Source organism: Brachyhypopomus gauderio, chromosome 17 (assembly GCF_052324685.1).
Source record: "Brachyhypopomus gauderio isolate BG-103 chromosome 17, BGAUD_0.2, whole genome shotgun sequence".
Taxonomy (NCBI): Eukaryota; Metazoa; Chordata; class Actinopteri; order Gymnotiformes; family Hypopomidae; genus Brachyhypopomus; species Brachyhypopomus gauderio.
Window position 1 is genome coordinate 3402122 of NC_135227.1, and position 19442 is coordinate 3421563.

Genomic DNA, 19442 nt, shown 5'->3' on the forward strand with positions numbered 1-19442 from the left:
ACGTGGGACGTTCGGAACCAACGCGGTCAACCTCGCTTTCGTTGTTCTCTCTGAGGAATGATGGTTCGTCTCGGTGGCTGAAGACCTTTTTTCCCTCTAATAGATTAAGATCCTGCAGGCCACGGGTCTTCCCCAGTTCCTGTCCAACTTTGTGTTCTGCCAGTACTCTTTCTGGGACCAGAGCGAGCCCGTTATTGTTGCCCCGGAGGTGGACCCCTCCGCCTCCTCCCCCAGCAGCAAAGACCCCCACTGCATGGTGGTGTTTGACAGCTGTAAGGTGAGAGTCAAGGAACCAGTCAGGCTCCTCATTCTGACCATGTCCAGCAAGCCCAGATCACCAGTTCCGCCACACGTAGCCGTCTCGATCCGACATCTCCACGTAAAGAAAATAAGCCAAGCGTACAAGCCTGTGGTCTTCTGTGTTTTCTGTTTCTCTTTTGTGCCGTATGTTGGTGTGGTAGGAGCTGGCTCTGTCTGTGACTGAGGATTTCATCGAGTATCTAACCGAAGGCGCCCTGGCCATTGAAGTGTACGGCCACAGACAGGCCGATCCGGGCCGGAATCCGGCCCTGTGGGACCTCAGCATCATTCAGGCCAAAACTCGCACCCTGCGCGACAGGTGAGTCACAAAGAGAAGCACCCGTCTCCAGAGTCCTCTAATAACACACACGCTGCCCGAGCAGGATAGTCTGAGGTAGGCTTACTCTCCGATGGGATCGTATCTCTTCTAGCCTCACTCCTGCTCTGCTGGATAGGTGCCAAGGGTTTTGTTCAACCGCAGGCGTGTGCAGTACAGCGGACTACAACGCGATACCTTGCGACTGTACTAATCCCTATTCAGACAATGTGTATAAAGACCCTGGTGTGTGGTCTACTCTTGAGGTGCTTTGTACAAGTGTGCGTGTGTGTGTAGGTGGAGCGAGGTGACGAGGAGGTTGGAGATGTGGGTGCAGATCTTGGAGCTGAATGAGAATGGGGAGTACATGCCGGTGGAGGTGGTGGCAGCAGCAGACGTACGCACTGGAGGCGTCTTCCAGCTTAAACAGGTAACGCCACCCGAGAAGACGGGCAAAGTGTGGGTTTGTTCACCGTGTGGGGTCAGTCCACCTTCGTAAAAACGGATGCACGGATGGCACATGTAGGGGCTTAAGAGGTGTGTGTGTGTGTGTGTGTGTGTGTGTGTGTGTGTGTGTGTGTGTGTGTGTGTGTGTGTGTGTGTGTGTGTGTGTGCGCTGTAGGGTCAGTCTCGGCGTATCCAGGTCGACATCCGTTCGGTGCAGGACTCGGGCACCATGCCTCTGATAGCTGAGATCATCCTGGGAGTGTCCATCGGGTGTGTGGAGATCAGACAGGCCCGCCCGACCAAAGCCAGCAACTCACACCAGGTGGGAGACTAAACATGTACTGACAGTGGAAAGAAATGTCCGTTTTAAAAACACGTAATGACACGCTTGCTTGTTTTGCAGTCGGAAGGAGACGAAATGGACAGCTACCAGGTGGGTTCACGCGCAGCGTCTCCTACGTGTACCTGTACCTGTCCGCTGTCTCCAGACCTGCGTCCTTGAGCTGGCGGTTGTCGTTGACAGGAACAAGACCTGGAGAGACTGAGGGAGCAGTGGCTGGCCGCCCTGACCAAGAGGCAGGAGTACCTGGACGGGCATCTCCAGTCCCTGGTCGGCAAAACGGGTACAGTACGCCCGTCCTCACCACGGTCACCTGATCGGCCTCCTCCTGGACATGGGTTAAGCTCAATGTGCACCAAACAGAAATATCGGTGGAGATTCACCATAAAGTTCTTTTAGGTCCACTGAAGCTGTGGACTTGTGGTTAACCTATGACATCATACATTGCAGCAGGTGTAAAACTACTACTTGTTTTCTAACCAGACACTGACCGAGGCATTTGCTGTGCCTCTCACCACATCCTCCTATGTTAACCATCACGTTCTAGTAATGGCGGCACGTCAGTAATGTGCAGAAATGCACGGTGGGTCTCTCTGTGCTGTTTGGCGTGTGGAATGCCAGCAGATTCTAGTCAGAAAACGGAAGCTGTTAAGTATTCTTAAAAGTATACTTTAAAAAAAACTATTGCTTCTGAGTAAACATATAGATGAGTTTTTACTGTTAGTTACTTGACACTTTTGTTCAGCACTTTCAGGACTTCTGAATATCCGTGGCTTACAGTGCATGAACAGTGCGGAACCCCTTCTGGATACGTTTGGCTTGGCTTTGTTTGTTTATTTGTTTGTCCCTGACGTGTTATTTGAGCACAGCTCAGCAGTCCTCAGAGTGCAGTGCAAATACAGACAGAGCTGACCAGACCAAAGCTGTTAGCCAGACGTACCTCTCATAGTCTTACACAGACTACAAGCAAGACTTTGCCTTTCTGGCTCAGACGTGTAGATGGACATGGCAGCCCTCTCTGAAATCTGGTGATTTCAGATGTCAGATTTTCATTCAAGGGCAGCTTTGAAAAGGTTTTTCAATTAGATGCACAACAGTGTCTTTCTCTTGTAGCTGATATTTGAAGTTCACTGGCTAAGATGTCGTGTTCATAGACAGTAATGTTTAGCTGGGATTGCTCTCTTGTTCAGAATGCTGAGAACAGACAGACTGCCTTAGGCCCGCCCCCAGGAGTGAATTTCATTGGTCATTGGCCTGAATAGGAATGAGAAGCAGCCAGTATACCAATGTGCTTGTAGAGAGAAGAGCAGCATCAGTTGTGTGGGATTATTTTGGCTCCAGAAAGGATGATGTTGACCAAACACAGGTGCATTGTGGTTAGTCCCTTGCATTTGTTACCACAACACAAAGCCACACCGCTAATTTAAATCAGCAACACAAAGCTCTGCATGATGAGTGCAAAACCAGATCTGAATACCATCCAAAGACATACAGAAATAAATAAAAATGCCCTTTCAGATGCCTCTGTCAGGATCAGCCTGTATGATGGTGGCTCCCGCAGCACCTTGTAGCATTGTACCAACAGTTAAGAGTCACACAGGAGGGCTTTAAAAACGTGATCTAGACACGTAAGAATTGGTATGTAATACCATCACGCCCATGTTTATCTCGGCTCCCAGGGCTGTACAAGAAATGCACGACACAAGCTGAAACGCAGCCGCCACGAGTGGAATATTACACAGCTACGCCTGCCGGACCACGTGCATTATTAATGTCATGACCGGTTAGAGCGCTGACTTGAGCATGGTTTGATACAAGAGTGTGAATACAACGGTGTCGTGGTGAGCCAACCAGGGTGTTAAACTACATAAAAAGCCACTTTATTGTTATTATTTTCCATTCTAAAGAGAGAGACCTGTATTTTTTCATATTTCAATATATGTTGCAGTCATTTTATTCCCCCATTTTGTGCAGCCCTAATGAGAAATTCCCACTGTAACAGAACATATGTAATATAGCCTATATACTTAGGTTGATATCATTTTGCTTTAGTTATTAAATGTTTTGAATTCTGCCCACTTTTGTTACCCCTTCTCTGAAGGGGTTGAAGGGCCTGACTGCACACACCACTGCTGAATATCCACTTTAACCATCCTCATGAATACTGCCTAGTAACAGACAACCCCAGATGTAGTTAGCTTTGGCAAGATGATTGGCCTGTATTTTAGCCAATCGCCAGCTGCTTTTAAACTCCACTCGCTGCCATTTGTGAAGTCAGGCAATTCGTCTCATCTCAGAACTGATACTGAAAAATGTTTGATTAATTCAAGCGTAGAAAAAGTGCTCCCCATTCCCACAGGGTTATTGGATATTCTGTTAGCATTCCTACAGTACCGCACAGACCCCCAGGCCCCACCCCCTGAGGGTTCACTTCCTGTCTGGAGAGGACGTGAAGCGGCAGGCACCTCGGCCTAGTCCATTTGTGCAGCAATATTCTGCTTTTGACGTTAAAAGGGCTTCACAGTGCACTCTGACCATTTCTCACGTTTTCAGAGTATAAACCATGACTGATGCATTTGCCTGCAGAGGGGTTACTGCTGTTTGTAAGGCGTAAGCACACTGGTATTTCATTTGGGGTCAGCCAGCTGTTCACCCTGTGCAGTTCAGACTGTGTGTGTCACATTAGACTTTAGTATGTTTGTCGTGGTAGGACAGTGCAGTATTTCTCCTGTTAATCATTCACAGTTTATGTCTTTGTAAGGCAAATAACACAGAGGTCTGCAATATGTAAAGGATCCTTTAATACGACACACACAAAACATTCACCGAGCACCCTGACCAATCTAGGACATTTCAGCGTGCCAGGGGGAAAGACGCAGAATCAGTTTTCACCTATTTTAATGTGGTGGGAATACACTGGGCTTGTCTGTGTCGTGGAGCCCTGGTGAAACGTTGGTGAAATGTCTCCTCCTCTTGTGCTCAGATAAGTCGGAGGATGACGTGGAGCGCGAGGCTCAGCTGCTGGAGTGCCGGCTCACTCTCACGGAGGAGAGGAACGCGGTGATGGTGCCCTCTGCTGGCAGCGGTATACCAGGAGCGCCCGCTGAGTGGTGAGGCTCCAGTGACCCGTCAGTGCTCTGTGCCATAGACTTTACTGCATAATGGATTTGTTTTTGTTGTTGGTGACCCCTTCATTTACTCTTCAGATTAATTCTGATTCATTTCATATCTCTAGTACTGAGAAGCAAAGTGTTCTGCATGGGGAATTTTGTTATTTAGTTTTTTTCAAATCCCATACCATATTAAATATGCTCATCTGAAACTCCTCTGAAAGATTGGAGAAATATTCCAGTATATTTTCCAGTGCTTGTTTATTTTTAAGGAAGCGTGTGTTGATATGTTTGCCTTGTTTCGGCAGGGTGCCGTTGCCTGGCATGGAAACTCACATTCCAGTCCTCTTCCTTGACCTGAGTGGTATGTTCACTCGCACGCTTCAAAGACCACAGAAATACAAGTACACACTACTGTGTGGATGTGAAAACCTCTCTCCGTCTGTGTCTGGATGTGAAAACCTCTCTCCGTCTGTGTCTGCTCGCCTCTCTCAGCTGATGATTTTAGCTCTCAGGAGAACCTGGAGAGCCCTGAAGCTGGTGGATGGGACGCGGTTCTCCCCGGTGAAGATGAAGACGACTTCTTCGACCTGCAGATTGTCCGACACTACGATGGAGAGGTGAACACGTCTCCCACACACTCCGTAATTACAGACAGAATCACTCCATCCAGACCACACACTACACCGGCATCTCTTGCCTGAACCCGCCGACCCGGCAGGCAGAAATGAACCCCGGCAGGTGCTGTCCGCTCCCCAGGTGAAGGCAGAGGCGTCCTGGGACTCCACGGTCCACGACTGCCCTCAGCTGAGTCGAGGAGGGGCCCAGGATCAGAGGGTCTACCTGATCGTGCGGGCCGCGGTGCAGCTCAGCCACCCCGCGGAGATGCAGCTAGTCCTGCGCAAACGCATCTGCGTGAACATCGCGGGACGACAGGTGAGCACCATGAGCTGGGCGGCTCTTCACCACACCTCTGTTTGAGAGTGTGTGTGTGTTCATATATGAGCCAATTGGCCCCATCTTATTGTTAAAAATACCATGTATGCTTTGTGTATAAGAGAAAGGAGTCGTAACACTTGTGACATGCCATGCTTTTTTCTCTGATGGTTTTCAGGGTTTTGCCCAAAACTTCCTAAGGAGAATGTCCACACGGAGTTCTCTTCCTGGTTGTGGGGTGACCTTTGAGGTTGTGTCCAATATCCCAGGGGTAGGCATCCTTTGCTCTGTGCATGTCTTGTTTCTCTGATTACCGGCCTGGGCTCGGCGACCAGTTCAGGGGCCTTTTGAGGGCTGGTGTGTCAGTGTGTGTCAGGTGTTTCAAGTCTGTCAAGAGTAGAGATAACTGAAATGTTTGTAGTGTGGGGTTTCCAGGACTGCTTCATAATGGCTAATGTAATGCACGATTTAGCATGTACATAAACACTTTTAGGTCAAAATTATTTTGAATAATTTAGCAATTTTCCCTGAAGTCCTTATTATAACAGAGCAAGGATTTTTCAACATTGCGTTAGACATACTAGTTTTCTTTTGAACACGTAAATTGTATTTATTTGCATATTTTAACAGAATTATTTCAAAAGAAACAAAAATCACCAGGGTCAATATTATCAGTCCCCTTACGAACTGACTTTTTTATTGAGCCGTAGCACAAATCACTGCTGTACAATGGTGAGCTTTAACACTAGAAGCACCGAGCACCGGACATTTGACCACTGTGACCTGAAGCACTGCGCCCGTTTGACCTACATATACCTAGAGGTGCAGCGCGCCGGCCATTTGAGCACAGCAGCCCTGCAGAAATGTATTCTTTGCACTGGATCCAATTTCAGAACCACTTTTTTATGACATTTTCCAGAATTGTCCTTTCAGTGAGTTAAGATTCTTAAATTGTTAAAAAAAAATTACTGTGCAAGCTAGTTTAAATTTCTATAATTATAAATTATTATGAAGAGCACCACATCCCAACAGTTTTATAACAGAATAGGTGAGATGTTGTATCAGCGTCATTACACGAGGGTGAAATTCATAGTCTGTGCAGTGACCTGATACCTTTGGTTAATATATATATATACTTGCCACTGTGATTAGTTTAGTTAACAAATACAATTTTTATTGAATAATGGATATCAACAATTTAACGTTGTAATGCATAAGGTCAAAGACTTGCCTTAGGTTCAGAGAGCTCGTTAACAAGTTATTAACGGAATCGGAGGAAGAGAAGGAAGTTAACTATGAAACAGAAAACTCTACAGACTGCTTTAATCATTGTAGCTTTTGGGTTGGTTAACGTTGTTTTCAGTGTTGGGAACGTTACTTTAAAAAAGTAATTAGTTATAGTTACTCACTACTTGTTCAAAATAGTAACAGTAATAGTATAATAAAAGTAACTCGTTACCAGGGAAAGTAACTATTTACATTACAGTAAAAAAAAATGTATATGCCAATGAATAAGGATTTTTTGAAAAAGCAGTTTTCAGTCAGTTGAAATGAGTAGATCAGAAAGGTGTTTAACTTTTGATATTTATTGCACATCAACAGACCAGTGCAGGATAAAATCCTTTAAAATCCCAAATCTTTGCAAAAGTAAACACTATATAACTATAGTTATAAAAGTAAAATAAAGTAAAGTGCATTTATTATTATTACACTATATAAAATGCATTTGCATCTATCAAATTAAATTAAATTCTCTCAACCTGAGACAACTGGTTTGTTCACAACAGAAGTAAACCTAACAATAAAACCTATATTCTTAATTAAATAAATCAAATACCCAGTGTGGTAGACATTCAGGAACTTCAAGTATTTTCTTAAATAATGTTTATATCGCCACCTTGAAAATGCTAATTCTTCTTTGGCTTGCTCCTGACTCGCCATTTCGTCCCTCCCCCTTTTGTGTGTCACTGGTGCGCTTCGGCACGTGTGTAAAAACACTGGCTCTCATTGGCTACCATAACGCTGCTTTAGCCAATCGCTTACTGTGACCTATCGAGATCTGTTACTCCTCACTAGCCTGGGCAGCGGTCCGCTCGCATTATATCAATATATAGTAACGCACCGCTTTTAATGACCAGTAACGTCAACGGCGTTGTAACGACAGGAAAAGTAATTAATTATATTATCCCGTTACTGACGCCGTTACCTAACGCAGTTATTTTTAACGGCGTTATTCGCAACACTGGTTGTTTTAAACAAATTAAAATGGAGGAAAACCCCTCATGGAGGAAACTAACGGTACGATAATGGAATGTCCTGCATCTATGCAAAGTTATGACAGTGTTTCTAAGTGTCAAGAGCTGGAGTGAGAAGTATTGTCAAGAAACTCAAAATGCAAAACAGGCCTAGAGAGAAAACTAGTAAAAGGACCCAGAACTGCCATGACACTAGTGAATGACTTGGCCATAGAGGCCGTTGCTTATGTTTAGAGGTGAAATCAGTGAAACATGGTGGTGGGAGTATTGGGCTGTGGAGATGTTTCACTGAATCTGGAATCTAGTCAAGGAGGAGGGAATTATAAAGAAAGGAAGGATATGTGAAGATTTTAAAAGACAACATTAAGCAGTCTGCAGCAAAACCTGGTCTGGGTCATCCCTTTCCCTTCCAACATGACTGACCCAAAACATACATTGCTCCTGGTGAAGAGTTAGCTCCTAAAGACCAGAGTGAAGGTTGTTTGCATTTGAAAATCCGTCAGGTAAACTGAAGAATGTTCATGCCAGAAGGCCTTCGGTTCTGGAGGAGCTTGAGAGATTTGCCATAAAAAAAAAAAAAACAAAGTAATATGTATATTTGGAAAGGCTGTGTTAAAAGGTCTTTGCTCCATTTTAACACCACTGTGGAAATACTTTTAAAACAATGAATGCTTCATAGGAGGTCTAATAATTTTGTCCTCAAGTGTATATAAACATGGATGTAGAGACCCAGCGTGGGTGTCCAGTGCTTCCTCAGAGAGTGGCTGAGGGAGTGTTAATCCCAGAACGATCTCCCCATTAGGATGCCCAGACCTCAGAGGACCGGGAGATGCTGGCTCGCATGGCAGCCAATACGGAGGACCCCAAGTCCTCAGACAACGAGGCGGCCATCGAGAAATACCTGCGCAGTGTGCTGGCCGTGGAGAACATCCTCACTCTGGACCGTCTGCGGCAGGTGAAAGGGTCGAACATTCCCAGATAATAAACAACAGAAACAAGTCTGGTCTGTGACGGGAAGTTCCAGCATGCATTTTGACGTGTGTGTGTGTGTGTGTGTGTGCGCGCGCAGGAGGTGGCGGTAAAGGAGCAGCTGGCCGGCAAAGCGAAGGGGAGCAGGCGCAGTTTGAGCTCTCCCAGTGTGCACAGGGTAGGCCACACCTCCTCCTGTCTGTAGAGGTTTTTATAGGGGGAGTACACAGGGTAGGCCACACCTCCTCCTGTCTGTAGAGGTTTTTATAGGGGGAGTGCACAGGATAGGCCACACCTCCTCCTGTCTGTAGAGGTTTTTATAGGGGGAGTGCACAGGATAGGCCACACCTCCTCCTGTCTGTAGAGGTTTTTATAGGGGGAGTGCACAGGGTAGACCACACCTCCTCCTGTCTGTAGAGGTTTTTATAGGGGGAGTGCACAGGATAGACCACACCTCCTCCTGTGTGTAGAGGTTTTTATAGGCACTGCTTTAAGTCATACTTGTTCGACACACTTTACATATCCATATACACTACACCCACCTACACAATCCTGTACACTAGTGGTTCCCAAAGTGGGGGGCGCGGAGCTTGGAAGTAAAACATGTGCACATGTGTCAATATGGAGGGGGGGTGTAGGGGGGGCGCATAAATATTCTCATCTACTAAAGGGGGGCATGGCAGAAAAAGTTTGGGAACCACTGATGTACACACACACACACATACAAACTCACAGGTCCGAACTTGGTTCCAGACTTTTTCTTTTTCTTTTTCAAAGTCTTTTGTATGCATCTGTTTCATGTAGTTAACTGGGAGCAGACAGGACCTGTCTCTAAACACAGGCCTGGAGGACAACAAGGTAAGAGTCCTGTGTGGAATTAATTAACAGTTTTACAGGAGCACTCTGCTGCCCTCAAGCTGACTTCACCCTAACGATCTTTCCTCCTCACCGTAGAGTCAGTGGGACAGTCAGCAGGACATTTTCACGCCTGCCCCACAGTGCAGCCGCTCGCTCCCTCGTCCTTCCAGAGAGTCAACACCTCCGCCGCTGCCCCCTGCACTCCCCCAGACCCAGGAATCAGAGCAAGGTAAACTAGCCGCACCTTTGGCTTGGCGGCGGCTTTGTCTTCGGTGTAGAATCGCTCTCTGCACTGGCCAGCCTATCGCTGTACTCTGACAGTCTACACAACCGTCATTACATTTGGTTTGGTATCTTACTGTTAAGTTGTAATGTGCTCAAGCTATAAAAATTTTAAGAACCTTTATTTAATTTTCACTTCAGATTTCTTACAGTGATCTGTGGAAGAATGGGGGAAAAAAATTCTCAAAAAACAAAAAAATCTATGGAAATGTCTGTAGTGGTTTGTAGAAGGAATCACTTTACAGCTTTTCCACGGATATTTCTCCGTTTCCCCATTTCTTTTTGCCTTGTCCAACAATTGACCTTGTTGTCACTGTGGCATTCACATGTGCTGTGTTGAACCTTCCTCCACCTTTCTCCGCCTACCTCCACCCTTCCTGTCCTTGTTCTTCCACTCTCTCCATCCCTACGTGTTACCGTCGGCCTCTCCTCCCGCGGCCCTCCCTCCCGGCCTCTCCCCCCGACCTCCCCACAGGGCTTTCAGGCCTTGCCGCTTCTTATCTCTCCCCAGTCAGGGCCCTGGTCCCCCAGATGCCCAAGCTGCTCAAGTCCCTGTTCCCTGCCCGCGAAGACAAGAAAGACCTGCGACCCTCTCCCCACTCTCAGCAGGTGCGCCGCCCCCCACCATCAACACACGCTTTCCCACGCAGTGGGAGGAGCAGGAGTGTGTTCAGACTGCCACTGTTCGTTAAGTCGTTAAGGACGAAAGCTCTTAAATTATTTTTGTTGTATGGAGGAATTGCCTGCCTAGGAAATGTGTAAATTTTCAGGAATAATATTCTAGCAGATCTAGAATAAATTGTGCAGATATACTACTTTAAGCACAATGACTTTTGATATGACGTCATTTAAAACCCAACATATCTCAAAGGGAACCAATAAATATGAGGTTTAAATAAAACTTCAGTCTTTCAGTTGATCTACAATATTTAAAACATTTGAGACTATATTTTCTGCTTTTCCTTCCAGGCTGTACCACGTATAATGCAAACCAACAACAGTCCTGATGAAAGCAGAGATCGTGAAGAGCCAGTAAGTGGAGCTCCACATAAAACCTCCATCTCCATCTTCACGAATGTCAGACATGTTTAAAACCTCCACCTCCATCTTCACGAATGTCAGACATGTTTAAAACCTCCATCTCCATCTACACAAATGTCAGACATGTTTAAAACCTCCACCTCCATCTTCACGAATGTCAGACATGTTTAAAACCTCCATCTCCATCTACACGAATGTCAGACATGTTTAAAACCTCCACCTCCATCTTCACGAATGTCAGACATGTTTGCATTGATCCTCTGAGATCCTACTTCTCACGCTTGTCTCCTATCGTGAGTTCCTTTTCTAGCTGCAAGCTACTGATGGTGTGATGTAAGTTTGTTGACCAGAGGATGAGTTTGTTAGCTGTTTACTTGCCTTCTCTCAGATACAGACACTAGGGAAGAGCCCAGCCTCTGAGAAGCGCTCCAACAGTCCGGACACCCTGACCTCTTCCACGCACGACTCTCACGACTCACATGACCTGACCTTCAGCCCCATCAGCGAGGCTTCCAGCGGCTACTTCTCCACCAGCATCTCCACAGCCACCTTGTCTGATGTCTCTGCTGCTTGTGGAGATCCTTCTTCCAACACGGACGCAAGCAAGTGCGGAGCAGACGCGGACCAGGCCAAGCTCAGAGCGGAGGCAAACACGGACCAGGCCAAGCTCAGAGCGGAGGCAAACACAGACCAGGCCAAGCTCAGAGCGGAGGCGACCACGGACCAGGCCAAGCTCAGAGCGGAGGCGACCACGGACCAGGCCAAGCTCAGAGCGGAGGCGACCACGGACCAGGCCAAGCTCAGAGCGGAGGCGACCACGGACCAGGCCAAGCTCAGAGCGGAGGCGACCGTGGTCAGGTGTGCCATGGAAGCAGTTGCAGATCCGTCCAGGCGAAGAGTGGGAGCGGACACGAACCTGGCCAAACAAGGACAGGGAGAAGATCTGGCCAAGCTAACAGCAGACGTGGATCCAATCAAGAAAGGAGCAGAAGTGGATGCGGACTCGACCAAGCAAGGACCAGGAGCAGATGCAGATCTGGTGAAACAAGGACCAGAAGTGGATCTGGAGAAGGTAAGAGCAGACGTGGATCCAATCAAGAAAGGAGCCGGAGCGGATGCAGATCCACTCATTCAAGGACCAGACACAGATCTGGTAAAACAAGGACCAGAAGTTGATCTGGCCAAGCTAAGAGGAGACGTGGATCCAATCAGGAAAGGAGCAAATGTGGACCCACTCATGCAAGGACTAGGAGCAGACGCATATCCGGCCAAGCAAGGAGCAGACATGGATCCAACTAAGAAAGCAACAGGAGAAGATGCGGACCCAGCCAGCCGAGGAGAGGAGACGGACCCGGCCAAGCAAGCAGTGGGAGCGGACCCGGTCAAGCCTGGAGTGGACGTGGATCCGAACAAGAAAGGAGCGGGAGTGGATGTGGATCTGGCCAAGCGAGGAGCGGATACCTGTAAGGAAGGGTTGGTCACCCCCGTTAGCACCTTTAGCCCTTGTGCTGAAGCTGGACTGAAACGGGACCCAAACGATCTGCCTCAGAAGAAACATCCTGAGCAGGCCTTTCCCCTCAAAGATCCCCAAGCTCCATCCAGGAACGGGGTCCCCGCCTCTCGCTCTGAAGGAAAACTGACATCAATCCCTCCTTTAGTACCCAAAGCTGCTATAGAAAACCCTTTCTGCCTCCAGAGGGTCAAAACCTCCGAGCTCAAGTCCTTCAATCGCATTCTGCGTAAGGACGAAGAGACACGAGGAGCAAAAGTTACTGCTAGCCGTGCTCAGAAGGCCGACCCCATTGACAAACTGGACAATGCTTCTAACAAAGATCTGGGCAAGAGCCCCAGTCTCCCTAGCTGGCTGAGAGTAGGGGAGAGCGTCATGGTGGCCAACAGTAAATGCGGCACCGTGCGCTACGTCGGGCACACTGACTTCTCTGATGGTGTCTGGGTGGGGGTCGAGCTCGACACTCCTGCAGGTCAGTTGCAGTTGCTTGTCCCAGTGATTTGCATAGCATAACTTCATAGTTTTTTTTTTTCAAAGCTGGTCAAGCTGTTGCTTTTACAAATGATCAGACTTTCTGTTATTTCTGTTTTGATGGGCAATGGCTTTTGTTGTTTATTTGGGTTTTTTTTATTCTTCCTACTAGGAAAGAACGATGGCTCTGTAGCGGGTCGCCAGTATTTCAGCTGTAAGCCTGGTCATGGCATGCTGGTGCGGCCAGATCGTGTGAGTCAGAGGGAAGGATCCAAACAGCCCGGGCAGCTCGCCCCATCCGCCGGACTCCACCAGGACAGCAGGGGTTCGGGCACAGCTGTTCAGAGAGGAGAGAACGGCAAGTCCTGGAGCAGCTAAGCAATACCATTCCAATCCAGGCAAAGTATCAGCCGAGGAGGGCCGGACTCTCCGTGCCCTGTCCCGGTCTGCCCACATTCCAGTCCTGGTGCTCGGTCCCGCATGGAGGTGGCGCCGTTTCCATCACCCACACTTCAGTGGTGCCACACCAGCTCGAGTGCACTCGCAGTGTGGAGGAACCAGGAAAGGAACCGAATACTGAACAAACTGCGCATATGGGTCTCCTGCAGACAAAAGACCTGCAATCAAGTTCAATCACTCTGACCCAGTGAGGTTTCTTTTCCGTTCGGAGTCCATCGTTCTCGTCCTGCCCCGATTCTATCAAGAGTCCATTGGTAGACTTGTGTTTTTAAGTTATCATGCATGATTTTCCATGTATAGTCAAACAATAGTAATAATAATAACGGGGTGAGTTTCCAGAACGTGCCTTGGGTAAATCAAGTTTTATTTTCCGGTATTTTTATAGACGTTCTCCATTCCTACTCAACACTAGTGAGAATGCCTTTCACCAGTGCAAGGTTCTCTCAGGGATTGGTCAGAGAATATTGGTGGTGCTTTGGCGTAAGTGTGCGTGGGTCGTGCACCCTGTCACTGTCATGGCTACATGCATGTACAATGATTCCATTCTTGAAGGTGGTTGGTTTTGGTCAGTGTGCAAGTTAAGGTGAATGTGAATGTAGAAATGGAAGGTCAGTGCTATGTTGTCGGGAAGTGCAGTGATTGCTGTGGGTTGAGGAAAGATGGAATTTTAGAGCGGCGTTTGCAGAAGAGTGTTTAGAGGGGAGAGGCACCTGGACACCTCTGTGCATCAGAGCTTCGTGCATGTTGGATCTGCTGTGGATGGCATGCGTGGGACTGAGTATCCGATTAAAGTCTGAGCAGGTGTTTCACAGGCTATTGGAGGTAACCAGAGAACTGAGTACTTAGTCATGGAGGTAATCTTTGAATGCGTTTACAGTGTGAACTAGCTTAACTCTGAGTTGCCGCAGTGGTTTCGAAGCTGCCTTGTGATTGGACGTGTTGAATAGGTACATCTGTAATGATGATGATCACCAGGCGTTTTGGGTTGGCACATATCAGCTGAAGGTGTTCTGAAGGTCTGCAGCTGATGGAAATTGTAGCTAATGAACAGTTACTGGCAGATGTGGCATTCATCAGTGGGACAGTTGTAATGACGTTGAGTCTTCCATGGTCTTTCTGTTCCAGTGTATGACTACGTAAGAGGGCATAGACCAGTTCCTGGCTCTACCTGAAGCTATATTTCAGTTGTTTGCGGTTCGCAAATAAGCTAAATGAAAGTCATTCCTTGAAATCTAGTTAGTATTTTTGCATCATTGCGCAGTCATTGTGCATAATTTGTTTTGCATGAAGGACTGGGTTTCTACATGATTTCCTAAAGTTTTTGCATCAGAACGGACAAGAAAGTTGGGTTATACCACAGCAGTTTTTATCCCTGAAATGATCATGTGATTTCTTAAAACTAATGCAATATAAAAAAGATCAAAATATATTTTATTGATATTAGGTAGGTATAATAATTTCCTAAAAATAGAAAACCCTTGAATTAAAACTTAATTTGCACATTTGATTTATATTGTACACGTGCCCACCCAGTGGGTAGTTGTAGTCTAACTCTGCGTTGTTTTGGTGCTGAAGTAGTAGGCCTGGTCTTCTCTGTTTTAGCTGTCCAGAGATTTTTCTATTCCCCATGAAAAGATAATATTCTAAAACATGGTATTTATTGTTCAGATTTATCATTTCATAATCCCAGAGTCTTCTGTTAAGGTAACTGTCATTTAGTTGTATAAACGGTTTGGGAGGGGGGGTGTGTGTGTGTGTGTGTGTGTGTGTGTGTGTGTGTGTGTGTGTGTGTGTGTGTGTGTGTGTGTGTGTGTGTGTGTGTGTGTGTGTGTGTGTGTGTGTGTGTGTGTGTGTGTGTGTGTGTGTGTGTGTGTGTGTGTGTGTGTGTGTCATTACACACTGCTCATCCCTGCACAAAGAGACTTCTACATCTTGCCTCCGTTTTCAGGTGTATCTTAATTTGTACATCAAGTAATTCAAACATGCGCACACGTAGCATAACCTAACTGCTGCTTCCATCAGACTGCTGGTCAGACGTCGGTCAGGGGAGTCCATCGGTTCTTAAGGATGGAGTCCATCGGTTCTTAAGGATGATCCGTGAGCTCTGTCACTGGGGGACATTTTAGGCTTGTTGGCCGTCTTACCCCACTTTTTGTTGCGTGCAGAGCGGCTAGAATGGACAGTCGTCCTGAAGGTTGACTGCACGTCCCTCACAGGTGCAGGTCTTGCCCAAGTTTTACAGGCTGTTGTGAGAAAGGGGAAGAAACTTTACTCATAGACTATGAGGTTTTCACTGCTCTAATAGGAACATTACAGGCCAGCAGGGTTTTTACTAAGGCAATATACTGTATTTTGCTGGCCTAACTTATTTTAAATGTGCAAGTGCAATTTACCACTTATCATTCTTTTTATTATCATTTTTGATTTACTGTTAACCAGTGATCATGCTTCGTAACCATGCATTGATTACATGTATGGGTCTGCCTTGTATTTGGGTGTTGTGATCATGTTTTAGAGCTATTGATATTTCTTTGTGGCCTACAGAATGTCCACACAGAGCTAGAGAAATACTGAAGCAACTATAAAGTCCAGTCCATCTGTTTCAGAGACTGTTGGCTGGCTAGCAGCGCTGATAAAAGTGCTCTCCATTTTATAAATGCACCCCACATGGACCGAGTGGAGAGAGCACAGTGTTGGGGAGAGACAGCGTCCAGCTGACTCTGTTTACGCATGTGTGTGACGGTCTGACCCTGTTTACGCATGTGTGTGACGGTCTGACTCTGTTTACGCATGTGTGTCACGGTCTGACTCTGTTTACGCATGTGTGTGATGGTCTGACTCTGTTTACGCATGTGTGTGATGGTCTGACTGTGTTTACGCAGATGTGTGACGGTCTGACCCTGTTTACGCAGATGTGTGACGGTCTGACTCTGTTTACGCATGTGTGTCACGGTCTGACTCTGTTTACGCATGTGTGTCACGGTCTGACTCTGTTTAAGCAGATGTGTGAAGGTCTGACTCTGTTTACGCAGATGTGTGACGGTCTGACTCCTCGCTGACGCCCGCTGCCGTATCTTTCATGATCTCTCTTCCTTCTGTTTGATGTGCAGGCTCCACTAAAGTGCTGTTGGGCTCTGACACTAGTCTGTGCCTCATGTTTGAGTTGAGTGATTATTGATCATAAATCATTTCCTCATTTGTTCTTGTGTGTGTGTGTGTGTGTGTGTGTGTGTGTGTGTGTGTGTGTGTGCGTGCGTGCGTGCGCGTGCGTGTGTGTGTGTGTGTGTTTCGGAGTACATGTTCTGTGTTTGTATATCGGTGCATTATGATACTCCAATCTGAGCACAAGTTTGGGATTAATTTAATTATTTGTAATTCTATGCTGATATCCAAAGAATAATCATGTATAATTCATTTATAATTTCTTTTATATTGACTGTACAACGTCCCTGTAAAGAAAAAATAAAAAGTGAACTTGTTTACCAGTATTGCTATGCCTGACCATAATTCCATTTTCAACGCAGCAGTGTTTTAGGAAACTGAGTACAGTTTAAAACTAACATTATTAGTCGTTCTTTATTCTTGATAAACAAGTTTACAAAAAATGTATTGAATTTATGAGAACCTTTTTACATTAATTGTTTAAATATTAAAGCTACTGCAAATAAAATTGGTCCATAGTGATGAATGAAGCTTCTGTGTACCTGATGTTTTGAGGTATTGTATGGAATGCTGTTTATTGTAGACTTCTTTAACCAATCCTGCTGCAGACTGAGGTTAGGACCTTAGTAACATACACAAAAATACTTAAGAAAATGTAGAAAATAAAGAAATGGCCCAAATGAATGTTGATGTATGGAAATGTAGAAAAATCCTAAACGTATGGTACAAATACTGTACTTAAATTAGCAGACAACGTTAAAAGTTTGAGCCAAAGTTTCTGGGGGGTCAGTTTAATTTTTCAGGTCATGTCCATATTCCGATAATTTTTTACTAGGTTATGACTTGGAGTGCAATTTTTGAGCAGCTTTCAGTAACCAGAGATATTAGATTTATGAGGGTAGCAACCAAAGCACATACACCATCTCACATATACCACTCTCTCTCTCCCATTCACACACATACACACTCACTCTCTCCCATTCACACACACACACACTCTCTCTCTCCCATTCACACACACACACACACTCACTCTCTCCCATTCACACACACACACACACTCTCTCTCTCTCTCCCATTCACACACATACACTCTCCCATTCACACACACACTCTCTTTCTCGCGCTCTCTCTCTCATTCACCCATTCACACGGGCTTTGCCCCTTAGTTCCAGGGAAAGGAACTCTGAATGCATCAGCATACCAAGACATTTTGGACAATTCCATGCTCCCAGCTTTGTGGCAGTCTGGTGTGGATGAACTTGACTGGCTTGCACAGAGTTCTGACCTCAACCGATAGAACACCTTTTGGGATGAATTGGAGCAGAGACTGAGAGCCAGACCTTCTCATCCAACATCAGTATGTGACCTCACAAATGCGCTTCTGGAAGAATGGTCAAAAACCCCCATAAATACACTCCTAAACCTTGTGGACAGCCTTCCCAGAAGAGGTGAAGCTGTTCTAACTGCAGGGTGGAACAACATCATATTGAACCCTATGGATTAGGAATGGGATGTCACTTGCTCATATGTGATGAGATGAGCACCGTTCAGAATATCTGTTTTCAAATCATTTAAATAAAATTATTAAACTATAAAACTTAAAGTTAACATTCTCCTGTCCTCGTTGAAATAATTTCTTGTAAACGCTGTGTCATGAGTGTAAAATGTGCAAGGAACAAAAGAAGCAAACTTGAGTTTCAAAAGACGAAAAACAGGCGAACTTTAAAGTGCACTAATGAGGACAAAAGAAAGCCAACGAAAGTTACTTTTCACATGTTAATATCAAATTAATTTTACAGACATTCAACTAATAACATTAACATAACTGGATCCTACAGCAACTAATGCCAATGACTTTCTAATTCTTAACTATTACCTCAGCCATTGGCATTAACTAGTGACAAATGGCTAAAGAAAGACAAGTTACCATGCTAACTTTTTATACATTTCTCTCATTTACTACATGCCCTAAACTTCTGTGAAATTATTAGAAGCTTAATAGGGTAAACCTGACGTATAGTGACATCTAGTGGTACATAGTGATTTTTACAAAACGTAGCAGTTAGGTTTAGTTTATTTGTGCTGGGAGGCCAAGGCCTCGTTTGAAGGCAATCTTGGACAGAAACATTTTCGATTGGGAAAATAACAGCAAGTGGTAACAAATCCTTAAAAATGTTCATTGTGACATCACAAATGACATCGTGTCACAACTTCTTGTATTCTAGGGTTAAGCTTTGGGGCTGGATTAGAGAAACAGCTCAACCAGTCTTAATGCTAGTTTGACAGTCATCATAAACCCAGAACCATATGAATACCTTGCATTTGATTTTCAGGTTGGCTTTATCTGGTAGCCATATATATATATTAGCCATCAGGTGAAATACATTACTTAAAAAATTATTCAAACTTTTTTTTTTTTTATGCACCTCTGTACTACAGCCTATATACTGTTAATCCATAATACTGTTAATGTGATTAAACCTATTTGTCTACTCCATTTACACTTGTTTTAATTTTTATCTTCAATTGCTAACACACTAAATTAATTCTCCACAAACAATTCTTCTGTAGAAATAATACTTCACAACTTGATTATTTTCAGTTAACCTAGCCATAGTTTTCATGCTAATACAGAACGTCAACTCAAGTCAAGTCTGTTCACAAACTTTACTTTCTAGTTTGAAATGTATCAATTTCACATTTGTTCATTTGGGGGGGCTGTCCTTTTGTGTTAATTTTGGTGTTTGGTGTAGCTAAATAAACCACTGGGAAATACATTTTATGGGGTTAATTTGTTTCTTAGCAAACCTAATAACCCTGTTTCCATAGTGAAGTTTTCTGAGGTGCTGTGTGACCATAACACTTAATAAACTAATAAATTAAATTTGCCTTAATTGTAACTCCATTGCATCTTAATACTCTGCAAAAATGCATCTGTACTATAATTTGATGAGAACAGGGACGGTGTACACTATATACAACA

At 45.3% G+C, this 19442-nt stretch overlaps 1 protein-coding gene across 4 annotated transcripts in view; it reads left to right on the forward strand.

The window, feature by feature from the left end:
- Positions 1 to 16782, forward strand: part of kif13ba (kinesin family member 13Ba) — a 37234-nt gene extending 20452 nt beyond the window's left edge. For 3 of the 4 annotated variants that reach the window (XM_076979127.1, XM_076979129.1, XM_076979128.1), the window contains exons 23-41: positions 104 to 277; positions 462 to 619; positions 914 to 1046; positions 1239 to 1385; positions 1467 to 1496; positions 1587 to 1686; positions 4387 to 4513; positions 4822 to 4877; positions 5009 to 5133; positions 5273 to 5449; positions 5628 to 5720; positions 8507 to 8659; positions 8774 to 8851; positions 9478 to 9531; positions 9628 to 9760; positions 10289 to 10422; positions 10783 to 10845; positions 11243 to 12836; positions 13008 to 16782. In XM_076979127.1, coding sequence (XP_076835242.1) covers positions 104 to 277; positions 462 to 619; positions 914 to 1046; positions 1239 to 1385; positions 1467 to 1496; positions 1587 to 1686; positions 4387 to 4513; positions 4822 to 4877; positions 5009 to 5133; positions 5273 to 5449; positions 5628 to 5720; positions 8507 to 8659; positions 8774 to 8851; positions 9478 to 9531; positions 9628 to 9760; positions 10289 to 10422; positions 10783 to 10845; positions 11243 to 12836; positions 13008 to 13213 — 3735 coding nt within the window. In that variant the 3' untranslated portion in view covers positions 13214 to 16782. The remainder of the gene's footprint in view (positions 1 to 103; positions 278 to 461; positions 620 to 913; positions 1047 to 1238; positions 1386 to 1466; positions 1497 to 1586; positions 1687 to 4386; positions 4514 to 4821; positions 4878 to 5008; positions 5134 to 5272; positions 5450 to 5627; positions 5721 to 8506; positions 8660 to 8773; positions 8852 to 9477; positions 9532 to 9627; positions 9761 to 10288; positions 10423 to 10782; positions 10846 to 11242; positions 12837 to 13007) is intronic. The other variant, XM_076979130.1, reaches the window with a different exon arrangement.
- The last annotated feature ends 2660 nt before the right edge of the window (positions 16783 to 19442 follow it).